General features: G+C 38.8%; 2 protein-coding genes across 2 annotated transcripts; both read left to right on the top strand.

The window, feature by feature from the left end:
* Positions 1–3,251: 3,251 nt before the first annotated feature.
* Positions 3,252–6,471, top strand: mtg2 (mitochondrial ribosome-associated GTPase 2). Its single transcript, XM_040152747.1, has 6 exons — positions 3,252–3,793; positions 4,678–4,825; positions 5,118–5,233; positions 5,346–5,564; positions 5,676–5,814; positions 5,965–6,471. The coding sequence occupies exons 1-6, from the start codon at positions 3,548–3,550 to the stop codon at positions 6,357–6,359; spliced, it is 1,263 nt and encodes a 420-aa protein (XP_040008681.1). The 5' UTR covers positions 3,252–3,547; the 3' UTR covers positions 6,360–6,471.
* A 1,538-nt stretch (positions 6,472–8,009) lies between these two features.
* On the top strand, positions 8,010–10,036 carry LOC120803817 (uncharacterized protein SCO4629-like). Its single transcript, XM_040152754.1, has 5 exons — positions 8,010–8,093; positions 8,832–8,955; positions 9,213–9,365; positions 9,542–9,724; positions 9,844–10,036. The coding sequence occupies exons 1-5, from the start codon at positions 8,022–8,024 to the stop codon at positions 9,960–9,962; spliced, it is 651 nt and encodes a 216-aa protein (XP_040008688.1). The 5' UTR covers positions 8,010–8,021; the 3' UTR covers positions 9,963–10,036.
* The last annotated feature ends 7,034 nt before the right edge of the window (positions 10,037–17,070 follow it).

The raw sequence follows: 17,070 nt of genomic DNA, 5'->3' as shown, positions 1-17,070 counted from the left end.
TTGAGGGAATTGCTCCTTGATATTTATCTAATAGACTAGGTCCAGCTTTTGCTTTAATTCCTAGTAGAGACACTGATATATCTCATGATAATGGAAATTAATTTTATGAAGGTGAAAATGTTAGTCCTTAAACCTGAGTCGATCAGGGGGGGTTTGTCTGTGTTAGTCAAACTGTGATGTGTTGCTGTGTGGTCTAACATTATGTGTTTTCACTCTCTACATATGTCTACACAATAGATAGCTGACTGATCAAGACTTAAAAGTGTTTATCATTGTCCATGATATACATACATTGTGGTGGTATTTTTTACACTACATTTCCCCTGGCAATACTCTGCGCAGACATATAGTATGGTTTTTGTGCAGAGTTAAGAGGTATTACACTACTCTGATGCTATTCAGTAAGGATTTTACATAAATAGTAATTGCCACTTTGTCTGCACTTTATTTTGCAGTGACAGTATATGTATTGTTTGATATTTCGTATTGTAGTGGAAATCGGGCTGTTTTTTTACAAATGATCCTCAAAAAGCCAAAGCAACACAGGAACAGAACAGTAACATGTCCTGCATCTCTACTTCAATAAGTGCAATACACTCAGTCAGTCATGTTGAGTTTGGTTCTTATTGTGACCTTAAAATTTGTAGCATTATATGTAGTTTCTTGACATATAATGATGGCAAAGACTATGGTTGGTTTGTCTTATGTTATTAGATGTGACATTGTGGGTTTCAACTTACATATCATATATAAGAAAATTATTTTCTGTATGTATGTGACTTATGAACAGATTATGCGAAGTCTTTCATCATAAACATAAAGTGTACTACTTCATTTTTTTCCAGTGAAAACTTTATTATCAACTATCTGTATTGTATGAGATGAAGAAAATAATGTTAAAGATAAGACAAAGGGGTATAGAAGGTTAATTTTAATATTGGGATGGTATACAAGCACACATGCCTTATTTTACATATTTAGCTATGTTATTTCATTATCTATCTATCTATCTATCTATATCTATCTATCTATCTATCTATCTATCTAGCTAGCTATCTGTCTAGCTATCTATCTAGCTATCTATCTAGCTATCTAGCTATCTATCTGTGTGTTAACAAAATGGACATATATATTATGTTGTTTATTTATTTATTTATTTATTTAAAAGAAGTCAGACACACCTCTGGTCATTTCACTAATCACTGTTTCTTACGGTTTGATCAGTAATAAATATTATTAGTGTGACTGCGAGGGTTCAGTTTTGCAGTATAACCTGTAGTAACTCAGCTTACCTCAGAGGGGTAAATTAACACAATAGTTGCAGTCATTTTGCAGGGTTAATCAAGAATGGGAGATACCTGGCTGTCAAACAGCTAAATAACTATGTACCACCCAACAGTGACAATCACAGGCTTCTCTCTACTACAATGAATCTGTGTCAGTGTTTCATTTTAATGTGACCTGAACATGTATGGCAAGTATTTTCCAGTTCTCTGTAGTGTGTCATCACTGATGTGGGTGGTACGCCTTGTTTGTGTGTGTGTGTGTGTGTGTGTGTGTGTGTGTGTGTGTGTGTGTGTGTGTGTCTGTGTGCGTGCGTGTGTGTGTGTGAGTGTGTGTGCGTGTGCGTGCTTGCATATATACTAGAGAGAGCAAAATAGAGACAGTGAGCGAGAGGAAGTCAAGTTTGGTGTGTATAATCCAAATATGAATGTTATCTACTTGTCTATTGTACGACTACATTGCCTGATCTTTTCTGCTGTCTTTTGTTACTGTTTGTTATATAAAAATAAACTGACATTCACCTTTTGTATGTCTGCATTTTGTGTCTTTATTAAGGAAATGTCAGTGGTCACACATCATATTAATGATGTCATTATTATCACACTTATTATAGTTATTAGTATGTGTAACATGTACTTGTTTTAGCGTTGTCTGTTTTCAGTTCATTTGTGTGTTAGTATGTTGAAATTCCTGTAAATTGTTATAGCTAATGTGATTTAGTCAATACGAAAGTGGCATTTCTGTCAGATTGCCAAACAAAATCCACCTGACAAAATATGCCTCAGACTAAAAATCTTTGATTTTTTTATTAACCTTTTCAGCCCCTAAAGAAGTGTTCAAACTTCCCTTAGCAGGAAGTTCAGCAAAAGTGGGCCACTTATTGGCAAATGCCCTGAGCCACTACTATAACAAACATTCACTCACATCAATTATTTTTTTGTGCAATGATACAACCCCTTAAAGATTCCCATGTAAAGTTTTGAAGAACAGTGACTGTTGTTTAAAAGCTTTATAGCCTCTCAAACCCAACAAGAACCCCTTTTTTCTTCACTCAGGTTTTTCAGGTTTAGTGGGACAGCTGGTTTGATTAAGTGGGACACTAAGCTACAATGTACTGTATATATTGTATATATACACCATAAAACCAGTTACTCGTTTTAAAGTTGAGGCTGATCGATGTATATCTACATACATACAGTATATACATATTTGTATAGACATAGACTCTGAAAATAAATAATTTAAATTTTGACACCCTTGATTAGATGTGAACTACCAACCTCTCCATTACAGCTTTAACATCTTGAGCCACACATCAATCTTGTAAATCATTCAATACAATTAATAAAACTGCTGAAATTCTGCATTAAACATCCTTACAAAAGTGTCCCACTTGACCAGTCACGAGTTTTGCAAATAACGTAGGACAGTGCTCAAAATATTGTCCAAGAAAACTGAAGATGACATTGTGCATTCTCATTTTATAATGCTTGTAATGGCTGGCCAACCTATGTTTACTTAAAACACTTTTTTGGGGGGTCCCATTCATTTCACTTTCACATAACAAATGCCAACCAGTCTCTTCCTGACTTGCAACCACACCCACAATGGCTATGACTAAAATTGACTGCTGAGGGACAGGCGGTGTTGTGGCAAGATTTTAGGATTAAAAAAATGTATTGGTTCCATTGAGTGAAATGGGAAAACAAGGCAATGCCTAAATGTCCCACCTTTTCTGAACCCACACTGTATGAAGTATTAAATACAAGGGGTAAGTTAATTAAAATTACCGTGACTGCAGTATATCAAAAAAATAAAAAATAAAAAGTCCTCTGGTTTTAACTCGAAAGCATTAAATCGGTGACGTTTCAGTGGTAGCACAGCAGCTTTTCTTCACATTTCTTGCTGCTCCTGTCTATCTATAAACCCTCACTCCACCACAGAGTGTGGCGGTAGAGGACCGAAATGACAAACCTTAATTAACAATCGCGTAGACAAACTGTCCCTTCGCGGATTCCGTAGTTGCGTGGGGTCTCCTGCAGTGCCAGTCCTGCATCCGAGCTGGTTTAATCGCTATGTTATTTGACTTTCCTATGAGCTTCCGAAAGTGATTTATGTCTGTCCTGAATTGACAGCATAACTTCACCAGCTATTTTCCCGACAGAATCCTGTTTTGCTCGCACCTAGTGGCGTGTACTGAGGCGCGCGGTTGAGTTGACATGGTTTAACAGTCGTTAGCTAACTAACTAGCTACTGTGGAACAATGCTGGCGACGTTGTCGAGAGTTAAAACGCCTCGGTGGCTTTCTCCGGACGTACTTTCACCATACGTGTTAGGACGAGGGGTTAGAGGAAACGAACTGAGCTCGTTCAGTCACGGCAGTCCTCCAGTACCAGCGGCGTGGAGACCGAAAGTCGCCGCCGGTATCAGAGATGTCAGCACCTCCCGCACGCTGTGCGCCAAAGTCCGAGGAAACCAGAAGAAGAGGGAGCTCTCAGAAAAGAAGCTGGTATGTATTTGAGCTACCTGTGCGTTATCAGGTTTTCCCATCCTAGCGTTTTTAAACTGATATTTAGTCATGTGCGTATTTTCCTCAATGATCTTAAGTTCTCTTAAGAATATACTAGTGTTAAATAAATCTACAGCTGACCGGCCAGTTGTAGAGTCTCTGTCATACACCTCTTGGTAAAGAGACAGAAAGAGAAACAAACTGCATATCCTCTAGGTGTAATCCACCCTAGTGTTGTGTTGATGATGACCTGCAAACTATCAGGACTGTTTAAAGTAGAGCCCGACCGTAGAGCCCGACTAAATTTTAGGGGCCTATGCCGATACTGATTTTAGGGAGTAAAAAAAATTTGATATCGATATATCAGCCGATATTCCTTATGTATGTGTGTGCGCGTGTGTATACATATATATATGTATGTATGTGAATATACACATACAGTATATGTTAGAGTAATATTGTAAAGGGAAAATGATGGGGACCGTATTAAGTTTCCAGCAATATATTTCACAAACTAGCTAGCAACTTAGCGTGAAGACAGCAATTGACTCAGCATCCCCGGCTGCTCAGCTTGGCATACTATGCTACATGTGCCGCAGACAGCACTGAGAGTATTGCAAACAATGGAGTCTGAGCGCGCTCTGTTGGACAAACTATGTGATGACACAATTTCTAAATAACCCCAAGCATCTTGTTTTTTGCATTACGTTCTGTAAGAAAAAGTTTTCATATCGGCGCATATCGGACAACACATACCCCGATACCAGTATAGCTGTGATTGGCCAGTATTGGCCGATAAAATTGGCCGACTGATATATCGGTCGGGCTCTAGTTTGAAGCGTGGGTCACCCAACTGCCTAATTATTACTTGATGTGGACCATAGACCCGTCACTTTGTAGACCATCGCCGTGTGAAGCTGGTGGCTGGGTCAGGCGGTAAAGGTGCCTGCAGCTTTCACAGTGAGCCCCGAAAAGAGTGGGGTGGACCGGATGGAGGGAATGGAGGTGATGGAGGAAGCATCATTATCAAGGGTAAGTTGGGTATTCATTTAGTTTATGGAATGTGCGCTGACACTTTCCGACTTTTTCAGTTTCCCCCCTCTGTCTGTACTCACCATAAATGAATTACGTTGAAATTCAGGACTAGTCACCCTACTGGCTGGAATGTAATTAGAGTTTGTAAAGAATCATAAACATGTTGGCATTTTCTTTACTAAAATTACTTTAAAAAGCCTTGTCACCATCGTCACTGACACAGCTTTCTCCATTCTGCGTCCTGTCAAAACGTCCTTCCATCTACCATCCGTTATTTGTGTGCTTTCAGCTGATCGGTTTGTCAAATCATTGGCGCAAGTAGTTCCAGTTTACAAGGGAGAGGTTGGGCAATCGGGGGGCAGCAAGAACTGTTATGGTCGGAATGGCAGCCCAGCCTATATTTGTGTGAGTCCATGCATTTGATCATAAATGACATGTAATTTACAAACACTTTTGTCACGTTTCTATCATGAACCTACTGCCTAATCGTGCTTGTGATGTTTTTCCATTTGTAAAGGTACCATTAGGCACCGTGGTGAAGGAGCAGGGCAAAATGATAGTGGACCTTTCTGAACATGGGCAGGAGTATCTGGCTGCATTTGGAGGAGCCGGAGGGAAGGGAAATCGATTCTTTCTTTCCAATGAGAACCGTGCCCCAATGACAGCAACCTCAGGAATGGCAGGTGAGGAGAAGGTCCTTCAGCTGGAGCTACGCACCATGGCACATGCTGGGCTGGTGAGAAAAAGCTGTTGAAGTTTAAAAATAACATTGCTGTATTACTTTCCAACACTACAAATGTAATAAAATGATTTGGTTTTTTTTGGGTTTTTTTCTATACCCCGTTAGGTGGGGTTTCCTAATGCTGGGAAATCATCTTTGTTGAGAGCCATCTCCAATGCCAGGCCTGCTGTGGCTGCTTACCCTTTTACAACACTCAATCCACATGTAGGAGTTGTCAATTACAGAGACCATGAGCAAGTTGCAGGTAAGTGGTTTTAAGCAAACCATTAATATATTATTTTTTATTTTACAACAGAATAATAAAGTTTTAATAGGATCTCGCTTTGGATCATTTTTAGCTTTAATGATATACAGTATAACGTGTATGTTCCACTTTTACCCTTGCTCTGCATAGTTGCTGACATCCCAGGCATCATTCAAGGAGCCCATCTAAATCGAGGCCTGGGCATCTCTTTCCTGCGTCACATAGAGCGCTGTCGTTTCCTCCTCTTTGTTCTGGATCTGTCGACTCCGGAGCCCTGGACTCAGCTCCAACACTTGCGTTATGAACTGGACCAGTATGAGCCTGGTCTGTCCCAGCGGCCTCAGGCCATCATAGCCAACAAAATGGACCTACCTGAGGCCCGGGAGAAGCTTGAGACTCTAAGTAGCCTCGTCATCGAACGGGTCATCCCCGTGTCAGCTCTTACGGGACAAAACACAGAGGAGCTCATCCTCCATCTCAGAGAGCTGTATGACGGCTACCTCCAAGGAGAAGGTAGTGGGGAAGGCAAACCCACTAGGTGGTAGAAAAAACTATTTTCCCTTGCTCTACTGATATCTCTGTAAAAATATTTATACTGTAAGATATAAAATGTATTTTAAATTGCTTAATAAATATATAAACACAACAAAATTCAATGTTTGTGTTTTAAAAATGACTGGCAGCATATTGCTCAATACAATTAAATATTTTTTATTTTGGATTTCTTGAAACTTATGCTACAGCCTTATGCCACACAGTATGTACAGAATTCGACAACGGTGGCTTACATACTACATGTAAATTGTAGATGGTACACTTTTAAATGTTAGTATTTCAAAAATACTTCAGCCTATTAAGATAAATAAATCATAAAAATTCAGCCTATAGAGGGAAATTTGTGCACATAAAGATACCAAAGATGATTTTGTGAAAAAGTCTTGACATCAAAACTGCAGAGACAGTAGACTGACTGGGGAGACACCACATATTTCCAATTCCTAAATGAACCAGCAGAGGGCATGTATCACATAATTTTGAATAACTTAAATTACATTTTTAATTGAACATTTCGTGGTCATTACACAACTCTGTTGAGTCCAAATGATGACATTTGGGGGTTGTTGTGATGCCCCTTATTCAATCACTGCCTAATTCAGCTCCGTCAGCACATCGTGCTTATTGGGGAAATAGTGGTGAGTAGCACACATTTAAATTAATACGGAAAGCTGGTAGATAGGCAGAACAGAAGCAAACTGCTGTGCTTGTGCATTGTCATTCCAGAGTGGTGGTATGTTTTGTTTGACGTTGAAAAACAACAGGAGTAGCGTGAGGCACAACTGCCCTCTGACCCCATGTCACCGTTGTCTCTGTGTGCAGTAGGTTTTGAATGTTTACTGGGTACTGCTGCTGCTCTTAACATGATTCCAAGCCTACACAAGCACAATGACTCAGATATGTATTTATGGGTTGATTTGCCAGCAGCCCTTAATTGATGTGTGTTTAAATGGTGTAAATGCTATTTGTGTGCACTGTGTTTATGTAGTTTTTGTTTCAAAAAGGGCCACTTAAGGCAGAGATACGTTGGATTTTGATGTCGTACAACGCAGCAATCCTGCACTCTGATAAATGGCAGGGTAAAGGAGCAGAATAAAACAAATGGGTTCTCGATCAGCAAAAGGATCATAAGAGCTTTGTAATCCATTCTGGTTAGAATTAGTATTAAAGAGCTGGAGGAAGAGAGAGTTCATATTTAAGAGTGGATAGATGAGCTGAGACATAAAAGAAGCTGTTGCCCTTTAGACAATTGGAAGGGAAGGTAAATGAATAGGAACATTGGAGAATAAATGGCCGGGACTGTTGTACTGTTATACTTAAGAGGTAAAAGCTTCAGTGGAAACCTGCCACTGTTGTGGTCTCTTGTTCTTTTAACGGATGGCCTACGTCAGCCTCCTACCCTGGGGCTGATGTTGTTATGGAGGCTGCTGTGTCACATATTTTCTGTTTGTGGACCTTGCATGACTGATGTAAGTTAGCGTCACTGATGTTATGACAAGTGTTTTCTTTACACTTAAAACTCAACATGACAGCCAGTAGGGTGCAGTTTGTAATGGAGTGAGTTTTTCTGGCAACATGTATATAATTTTGCTAAGCTTGTTTTTTGTGGTGTCTGCTTCCTCCCTCTCTCTACAGCTCAGCATGTGAGAGGAATGGATAAGGAGAGTGAGAAATGGGCCCGAATCCTATGGGACTACCTTCATCTGCATCATCATCTTGAAAAAGTATGGACTGTCATGTGGCAGAGATATCTGTGTACTCATTTGTGTAATTCATGCAAATTGTCAATAACATCTCTAATATCTATAACTATTTCAGTTATTACCAGACTCCATGTAAAACAAACAAAACACTTATTTTTCATATTATATTTTCATATACAGTATGTACCGTATACTGTAGCTGCTTGTTGGAATTTGGGCCACCAGGGAGCAGATGAAGTGCAAAAACAAACAGTCCTGACATATTGTCTACATACAACATTAGTGTTTGTCAACCACACGCTGCTGCTTAACATAGCAGACACAAAGCAACATTACCATCCCATTGTAGCCTGTGTCTGGCCAAGAGACAAAAGTAAGTCACTGACCTTTCAGCTCAGGTTTGGTCTCCATCAAAACATATCCGGGACCAATACCTTGCCAACGTTAGCTTTTGTACTTTCTTGACCAGCTAGCTACAGTGGCTGTTTGCTGAAAACAGCTGCTCTTGAGCCGTTTGTCTCCATCAAAAAATAAAAAATAAAAAATTTAAAAAGACTAATACGGGCTAAAAGCTCTGTATAGATTTAGAGTCCATAATCCTCTGTGGGTAATCTTAAGCAAATACTTTAGCATTACATCTAGTCATTAGATTAATTGTTGATATAAACATTTGATTAATGCACATTTAATGTCCTCTTTATTGGATTATAACTGACATAACCTATTTGTTGTTGATAGTAGCAAGCTTTTTGTTCACAGAGTGATGTGATAATTGGCTTGGGCTGTCATGACCTGCGGGTTGCTGAGAGGTCAGCTGCTCTCTTTTTGGAAGGATGGGCTCCCTGGCTGCTCTTCACTGGCAACCTGGGCAAACAGACTGCAGGTCAGTAAGAGTGTCCTTATCCCTCTTGCATTAGTCAGGTAGTTTTTTCAATGTCTCTTTGTATGTAGCATATAGTGCCATCCACCACAACATTTATAGCCGGAGCTAGTTTGCAACGCCGGTACTAATACGCAATATTCAACAGATAAACACATAGAAACAACACAGACTATGACATACATACATACATACATACACACGCACACTCACATTTTTATGTATGTTTGTAAGCAATGAGCAGTGCATATTTCACATAGGTGTGTGGACCAGACGAGAGGCTGATGTTTTTTTGGATGTGGCTCTGCGGATGGGGGTTCCTGGGAGGAACATCCTGTTGGAGACTGAGGCTACAAACACTGGAGAGAATATCCGCTTCTCCCACAGAGTCCTCAAGGAGAGGAACATTCCAGGTTGGAGCGCTCTAGCTGTGCCTTTAAATTCTTGCTGTAGCACTTTTTTTTCAGAACAAAACAGAATGTCAGAATATGACCAGCTGGGATACACTGTACCTCTTTCTATCAGTTCTCAGTTTTATCTGTTCAGTTAATTTTTGTTGTTTTCTCTTACCGTCTTCCCTCCACCACAGTTTCCAGGGTGATCCTGGTGCAGCAGCCCTTCATGGAGCGAAGGGTCTATGCCACCTTTCTGCGTCAGTGGCCTGAACAGGTGGAGCTCACACGTGCTATCGTGACCTCACCCCAGTTAGGCATTTTTGAATACCCTCACCCTACTGTTGGCACAGCTTCAGATCTCATCTGTTACATGCTTGGTACTGTCTATCACTCTTCTTTTATTACTGTGTGTCATCAAAATGGACCGCTGTTTACTTTTATGTGCTATTTCATGGATTTGTTCTTATCCTTTTTTTTTTATGGTCCTGTTGTGCAGGCGTGGTGGAGAGAATTCAGGACTATCCTCATAAAGGCTTCCAGGTGGAACAACAGCTCCCATCCAGTGTACTGTCTGCATACCACTGGTTCCTCCAGGCTGGCTACAGCCCCAAGTAAACAACACACGCTGTAATTACTGGTGCAAAGAGTGCAGTTATTTATTAAATCAGTGTTTTGACGATTTCTCCAGAGACCCCATGCAACTTTGTTTTTCTTTCCACACAGCTGCCGGTGTAGTGCAGCTGCAAGTTCCCCATTATATTTACTGTGTGTTGAGCCCCCCCCACCACGAGAGAAACCTTAAAAATGTTTTGGTTATTAAAGACACCATACATTAGGAATTCATACTCCCTGGTTGAAAAAGTTTTCTATTTTATTTCTGTTCCCCAGGACAATTCACTTAGATCACTCTTTCCTTTCCTGAGGGTAGAGATCATTTGGCCCATAATTTATCTCCCCAACATATATTTTGCTTTGCTTACAGCCGTGAGCCAGAATTTAAACCTCATTTATGTCCACAAAAACACACAAAAATAATATGAGTGAGCAAAGTCAATCAGTAACATAGTCACTATCCACACAGTAGACCAGATCTTTGAATTCATTAGAGAAGTGACGCTGCTATTTACAGAACCCTAAAATATAAATATAAATATAAATATAAATGTATGTAAGTACCAGATTGAAGTTTTTAATACTAAGAAATCTTTCAATGGTGTGTTGAAAAGCATTATATAAAGTTACTGTTTAGGTTGCCATGGCTCATGGATACCAGTAGTATGATTTTTTGTATAACCACAAGGAGTCAGTATTTCATAGGAAATAGATTGATAAAATTGATAATATTAGACAGTTTTCTGCTGAGAAGGTTAGCCCTATGGTTACAGTAATGAATGGCATCAGGCATATTGGTGTAAGCCTATTTGTCTGCACGAGTGTGTGTGTATATCTCAACATGTGTACAGCATGTGACTGCGTGTATGGGAAACTGTAGTACAACTTTGTTTCAGAGAAAATTGTCGGGAAGTATCAAAGATGACTTCTGATCTTTGCGCATTCATAAATGAATCTGCACATGATGTACTTCACATTCCATCTAAACATTTGATGTAAGAAAAAAGAGATAACACAGGTTAGCATCATCCTATATAGAATATAGACTACTCTGTGTGATTCCATTTTTTTTTTTTTTCAGAGACCTGTAAATTTAAAACATTTAAGTGCATCCTCCTTGACACATTTGACTTATTTTATTCCATGGAACAGAGCATTGCACCCCAGGGATTTGTGTTCCTAAATTTCATTGACTTTCCATAGGAATGATATTTTATCTTACACCCACAGGTCTAGTAACATTTTAGAAGGTCATGCAAGATGAAATGTTTCAGTTGCTAACAAAGTTCTCTGTAGCAGTCCGACTGAGCTCCGCTTGCCTTGCCCTGTTTCCAACTACTGTTGTTTTTGATTTTCATGTCATTTAACACATTTTCAATACACACGGATTTGTCAGGATTCAAAAGCTAAACAAACCAAATATATCTGAAGATAAATATGGCAGGTTGCCATTTTTACCTTTAGGTTGCATTATGAGACATGTTGTTTCCTTTCCCTTCCTCTATGTTCTTGTTGTTATTTATTACAGGTAAAATCAGTGCAGTTTCATATTTAGGTTTGTCTGTGCAAGCTCTCCTCAATCTTTGTTAAGAACTCTTCTTCAGATTTACATCTGTCACATGGTAGGGACTCTGTAGGGTTTGGTTTGTATGACTTGACTTACTGGATTGTATGAATAGCTTAGTGAGTCGTAAGGATTGTGTAGCCGAAGGTGGCATAACTTGCTGTGAGCCACCAGAAAGAGTATGCTAAAAGCTCCTTTCACCATATCCAGGTAACATTTAGAATTTAGGACTGATAACCTGATCAAAAATATAATTACTTATCAATTACAAATTTGATGGAGTGTACATTTTAGTTTTATGGCTTTCAACTGGGATCAGAGTTGCTGTCTGAAGTTTTTCCATTCCACAGGTAGTTTTTTCTACTATCGGCAGGGCCTTCACTAGGCATGCAGATTGAGGCCAGACCACTGAACTTGAAATCCAGGTCCAGCTCTGAGTCTGAATCCAAGGAAATATCAGGGATGGAAATGGCATCAAGCTCAAACTTGTTCTCTGTCTCTCCCTCCTCAGCATACACATGAGGAGTATAATCACCCAGATCCTCTCCTTTTGCCTGGAGAGTGTACAGCATCTACAATATACAGAGGAGAAAAAAAGAAAAAAGGAGAAAATGTTTAAAAATTAAAAAAAGAAACCCAATTACTCTAGCTTTTAAGGATTGATGAATTTCTTGCATAACTTATTTAGTACTTTGTGCACAGTTTCACGTTGGATTACAATATTCTCTTGATCTGAGTATTTATTGTGTCCTACCCAACTCTGTGAAATCAAGCATTTCATTTCACACTGTACATTACAGCAACTTTTGTAATATGACAAAATTGAGTGAACTGCAAAATATCATGGCTCAGTAAAATAAATGGCAACTGCCTCTGTAAACGTGATAGCATTACTCAGATTCAATAATAATAATATTTTCAGTACCCATTTTAGCGCGTAGGCATTTTGAGCTTTGACAACTACACACTTTTGCAGTAATTCTAATTGGTGTCCTTTTATCCCTATACAGCTTAAGAAAAAACTGTTAAAGGATATCCCATATTTTCTTAGTTTTCAACAAATCTTATGAAAAGACAGAGATTTGTGCAATGGAGTACTAAAATCTCTAGAAATATTATGATTTACTAAGAATATTAATTTAAGTCTCACTCTCTTTAGCATATGGTAGCACTGCTGGTGCTGTTAGGCATGTCAAAGAGGCCAAAACATTTACATAACACATTGTTTCGGCTTTTTTTGCAGTACAATGGAAAATATATATTTTATGAGTATTACTAACACACAGGTTGAAATGGCTGCATAAACATTTTGCATAAACATTTTAAAGAAAGGTACAGTGGAACATGGTCATTGTGGGTCAATAATTTATTCCTCATTTTCCAGTGTTTTGGAGCAGTACCTGAGCAGGATGTAGCAATAATGAAAACTGGGGCAGACATCAACTATGGATGTCTGTGCTTGCAGCAGCATGCTCAGAAATCCAAGTCCACTGTAAAATGTGACTGAAAGGGCTTTATCATGAACCATATTGCTTACTGTATTTGATTCTTTTTTTCCTTTATTTTTTTTTAGATACAAAGCTGTTCTAAGAGCTTGTGGTGGTCTGGTACTTTTTTTTTTTTTTTTAATGTGGCGTCAGACTTTAATATCTTTTCACCAATAATCGTTGGGCTGCAGCTTGCAAAGATCAGTTCAGTATACTACATATATATGAACACAGACAAAATACCTTTTCCACATACAATAGTCCCTCATTTGTCACAGGATCAGTAGTGATTCTGAAGATGTTGTTTGTGTCTTCATGGATTCGATATTTCGCTCTCCAGGCCCCTGTACCTTTGGTGTCTTCATCTCTAACTTGCAGACGTGAAACCGGAACAATTTCCTTCCCTTCTTTCACTCTCCCTGTACCCTTGGTCAAAAAATAAATGAAACCTTTGTTATAAAAAGAGACTGTTGCATTATAGGCTATCTCTGTCATTTCCTTACTCAAGGTAATTGAAGGTAGTAATTGCTCAGTGTTTGTTGTGTGATCACAGTAATGTGGTTATTTCCATCTACTATGTTGATTATGACAGTGCAGGAACTGGAGAGCTGTATTTGTTCTCCATGGTCCTTGGCCTCCACTATAATGGTGCATTTCTCTGCTTTCTAATGGGTTAAAAAGAAAAAGTCACGCTCCAAAATAAAAATTTAAAAAATTGAACAAATATAATTTGGCCATATTGTTGAAATTGTTGACAATGAAATGTGGGTTAAGTACAACTCCAGTTCATCAGGTTTCGGAGTGATTAAGACTAATCGTATATCAAATATTTCATTGTTACCGCTGTCGTCATCTGTTGGTTTAATGGTAATCACTTCAGTGCCTGCCAGTATCAGAAGAAAGGATCTGATACTGGTCTTTCTGACATTCACAACTATTTTAATTCATATAAACAACCGTTTCATAGCAGCAGCAGTAAAGATTAAATCAGGAAATTGTTCAAATTGCGTAAGTGACCTTGTAATGTTGACTCTTCTATGCTGAGCTCATACTTTTCACGGTCAAACTTTGGAGGGTTGTCATTTGCGTCGATAATCATCACCTCAATGCCCAGCTGTGTGTCTACTACTTGGCTTTCTCTATCAAGTGCCAGAAATGTAAGCTGTAATGCAAAGGCAAGACTTGTGAAATACTGAAACCCCTCACCACGCCCCACTCCCCAAGCTCACTCACACACACACACACACACACACACACACACTCACCCTAAACTTGTTGAATTTCTTGTAGTCGACAGGGCTGTTTACAGTAATCTGCCCTGTGCTGCTGTTGATTTCTATTATGCCTTTGGGTTCCTTTTCAACACCTTGACCAGTCATCTGGAAAAAGGTGAGGTTGTCCTCAATTTGAATCTGTACAGAATCACATCACAACAGCGGCAAATTTTGCAATAATCTTCCTTCAGCGTGTCATATGTGCTATTCATATCCATCTATTCTGACTCTCTGTGGATACTCACTTTGCCCAGTGTATATGGGAAAATTCCTCTATAGCCTTCATCAATACTAAAGGAATCTATGATTCAGTTTCTTTTTTGTTGCTGCAAAATTTCTGAAGGGAACCTGTCGACTCCCAAGCCCTGCAGAAACATTACATTACATTACTTGCATTGGATTAAGTACATGTGGGATCTTTTGCATATTATAATTCTGATTATTATGTGTGTGCATTAAAAATCTTGCAGAACATTACTGCATAGGTCAAAGGGACGAGATTGTAAGCTGTAATGTTGTCAGACACGACCCGCATCTGCTGTACTTATTATTATGTGTGACCAATATTTAATTTGTAACTTACAAATTGCATTTATTAATTTAATTAATTTTGTAGTAGTTCTAAAGTTTGTAGCAGATTCTGTTTGACATGGATCTCCCCACTTACCTGTAGTCTCGTCTGTATATTGGTCTTTCAGTTCTTGGTTATTGACAAGAAATGTTACTTTGCAAGTTAAATGAATAAATCCTTATATTCATGTAAGTGATCTAAAGACAGTCTGTCGTATTGGAAACTTAGGCAGATGTAAGCATCAAGTAAGCACCCATTTATTTTTAACCCTTCTGTCCAGACAGCCCGTCAACCAAGGTAAATTCTTTCCAGCACCATGAAAAGGCTGAGATGTATTGCCTCCATATTATATCCAGATGATGTATTGTTATAAAAGTTAGTCCCGCAGGTAGTAGACCGTTCATTGAATGCACCTGAATGTGTGTGTGTGTGTGTGTGTGTGTGTGTGTGTGTGTGTGTGTGTGTGTGTGTGTGTGTGTGTGTGTGTGTGTATATTCACGTTGTTTCTGTGTTATGCGTGTGGGCCAGGCGAGCTCAGAGATGCAGATTTTCACGTTACTCTCTCTGCCACACCTTAACTACATCTGACCTTTCTTCTTAGTAAATGCAGTAATCCAAAAACAGGTTTTGCCACTTATGCTGACAGATTAAAGGGCATCTGCTCAACCATTGAGCAACTGATAAAAGAGGGAACACAGAACCAAAACATCAAAACATAGTGTATGAAAAATGAAATTGCATAGGCTGAAGATTGTTTTGACAGCTACATGGGGAGTTGGTGTTATGAAATGCTCATGACATGATTTAGATGTAGACACGCAGTCTTTACACAGTAACAACACTGTAGGATTTTCACATAAATTACTGCAGATGCAAGTTGACAAAACAGTCTACACACCTCGACCATTCTGACAAGACAATGCCAATGACATTTGTCTTCTGCGATTCATGTCACAGTCTTGATGTTAGACTATTATTGTGCAAGTAATTATAGTGGTTAAAATTGAAACTGTCAAATTATAATGTACTGTAACAGTTATACAGTATGTTGCTAGTTTGGTATAATTTTCTAATTGCTTCAACAAATGAAAGCTTCTCTTGTCCTATCCAGGTAGGAAAAAAAAATAATAATTTTTTTTAATATATATATATGTATATATCTCACCCCATAGATTGCCACTAGCATATCTTTTAGTAATGGCAAATGCAAATTTCTTTCCAAATACCTCATTTCATTTTTTTTTCTAAAAAGAAGGGATATTTAAGACAACAGATGGAAAAATGCACATAGGAAAACAAAGCAAGGAATGAGTTGTGTATTGTTGCAAGACATTTACAGTGTTACTCCACTGTGTCACCAGATCATTAACAACAGGTCACAGACATTTACAGAACCACTCTCCAATTACTGTTGACCAATAATGATTTCAACCAGTAAAATTTCTGCTGGTACTGTTGACATCAAGAATCTTTGAGAAAAAGGTACTCTGGGAAAAGTGACTTGCAGAAATAAAACATCTTATATACCATGGATTATACCAGTTTCCACACCTAAGCTTCTGTTAAGTTACAGTATAAAACATCGAAAATTATGTCCTGACAAAACCTCTGGAGCTAGAAATGAAGTGAAAGCACTGAGACGTGGCAGTAGTCACACTCATTGCAGCAAAGTAAAAAAGCAAACAAACACACGCTGTTGCCATCAAAATGCACCAGATCATGACAGTTTGTTCAGTGCATTAATTCCACCCTCAAGTAAACAAAACACAGCTTCTACTACAGCGAGTAATGCTTGGTTTGTAGATTGATGCCAGTATACCGTGTCTGGATCTATATACATTTGTGTGCAAGTTTGAACAACCCTGGCAAATTCCATATTTTGTGGCATACAGACACTAAAACATGAGACTTTTTCAATTGTTAATGCACTGTTACCTTTTATTTCATGAACTTAAAAAACAGTAATTGTTTCATGTACAGAAGTTTGGGCACCCTACTGAGGCAGTACTAAGTACCGCCACCTTTGGCAGATATCACAGTTTGCAAAAGAGCTTAGAGCCTTTTATTCTTGATTTAGGAATGTTCACCCACTCTTCCAGCAGATCACTTCAGGTTCTGAGATATTTTTTGGCCTTTAGCCTTGCACACACAGCAGGTTTAAGATCTACACTCAGATTGTCAATGATGTTCAAGTCAGGGGACTGTTAGGGCTGTT

This window comes from Xiphias gladius, chromosome 18 (genome assembly GCF_016859285.1).
Source record: "Xiphias gladius isolate SHS-SW01 ecotype Sanya breed wild chromosome 18, ASM1685928v1, whole genome shotgun sequence".
NCBI classification, from domain to species: Eukaryota; Metazoa; Chordata; class Actinopteri; order Istiophoriformes; family Xiphiidae; genus Xiphias; species Xiphias gladius.
This window is presented reverse-complemented; position numbering and strand designations above follow the sequence as displayed.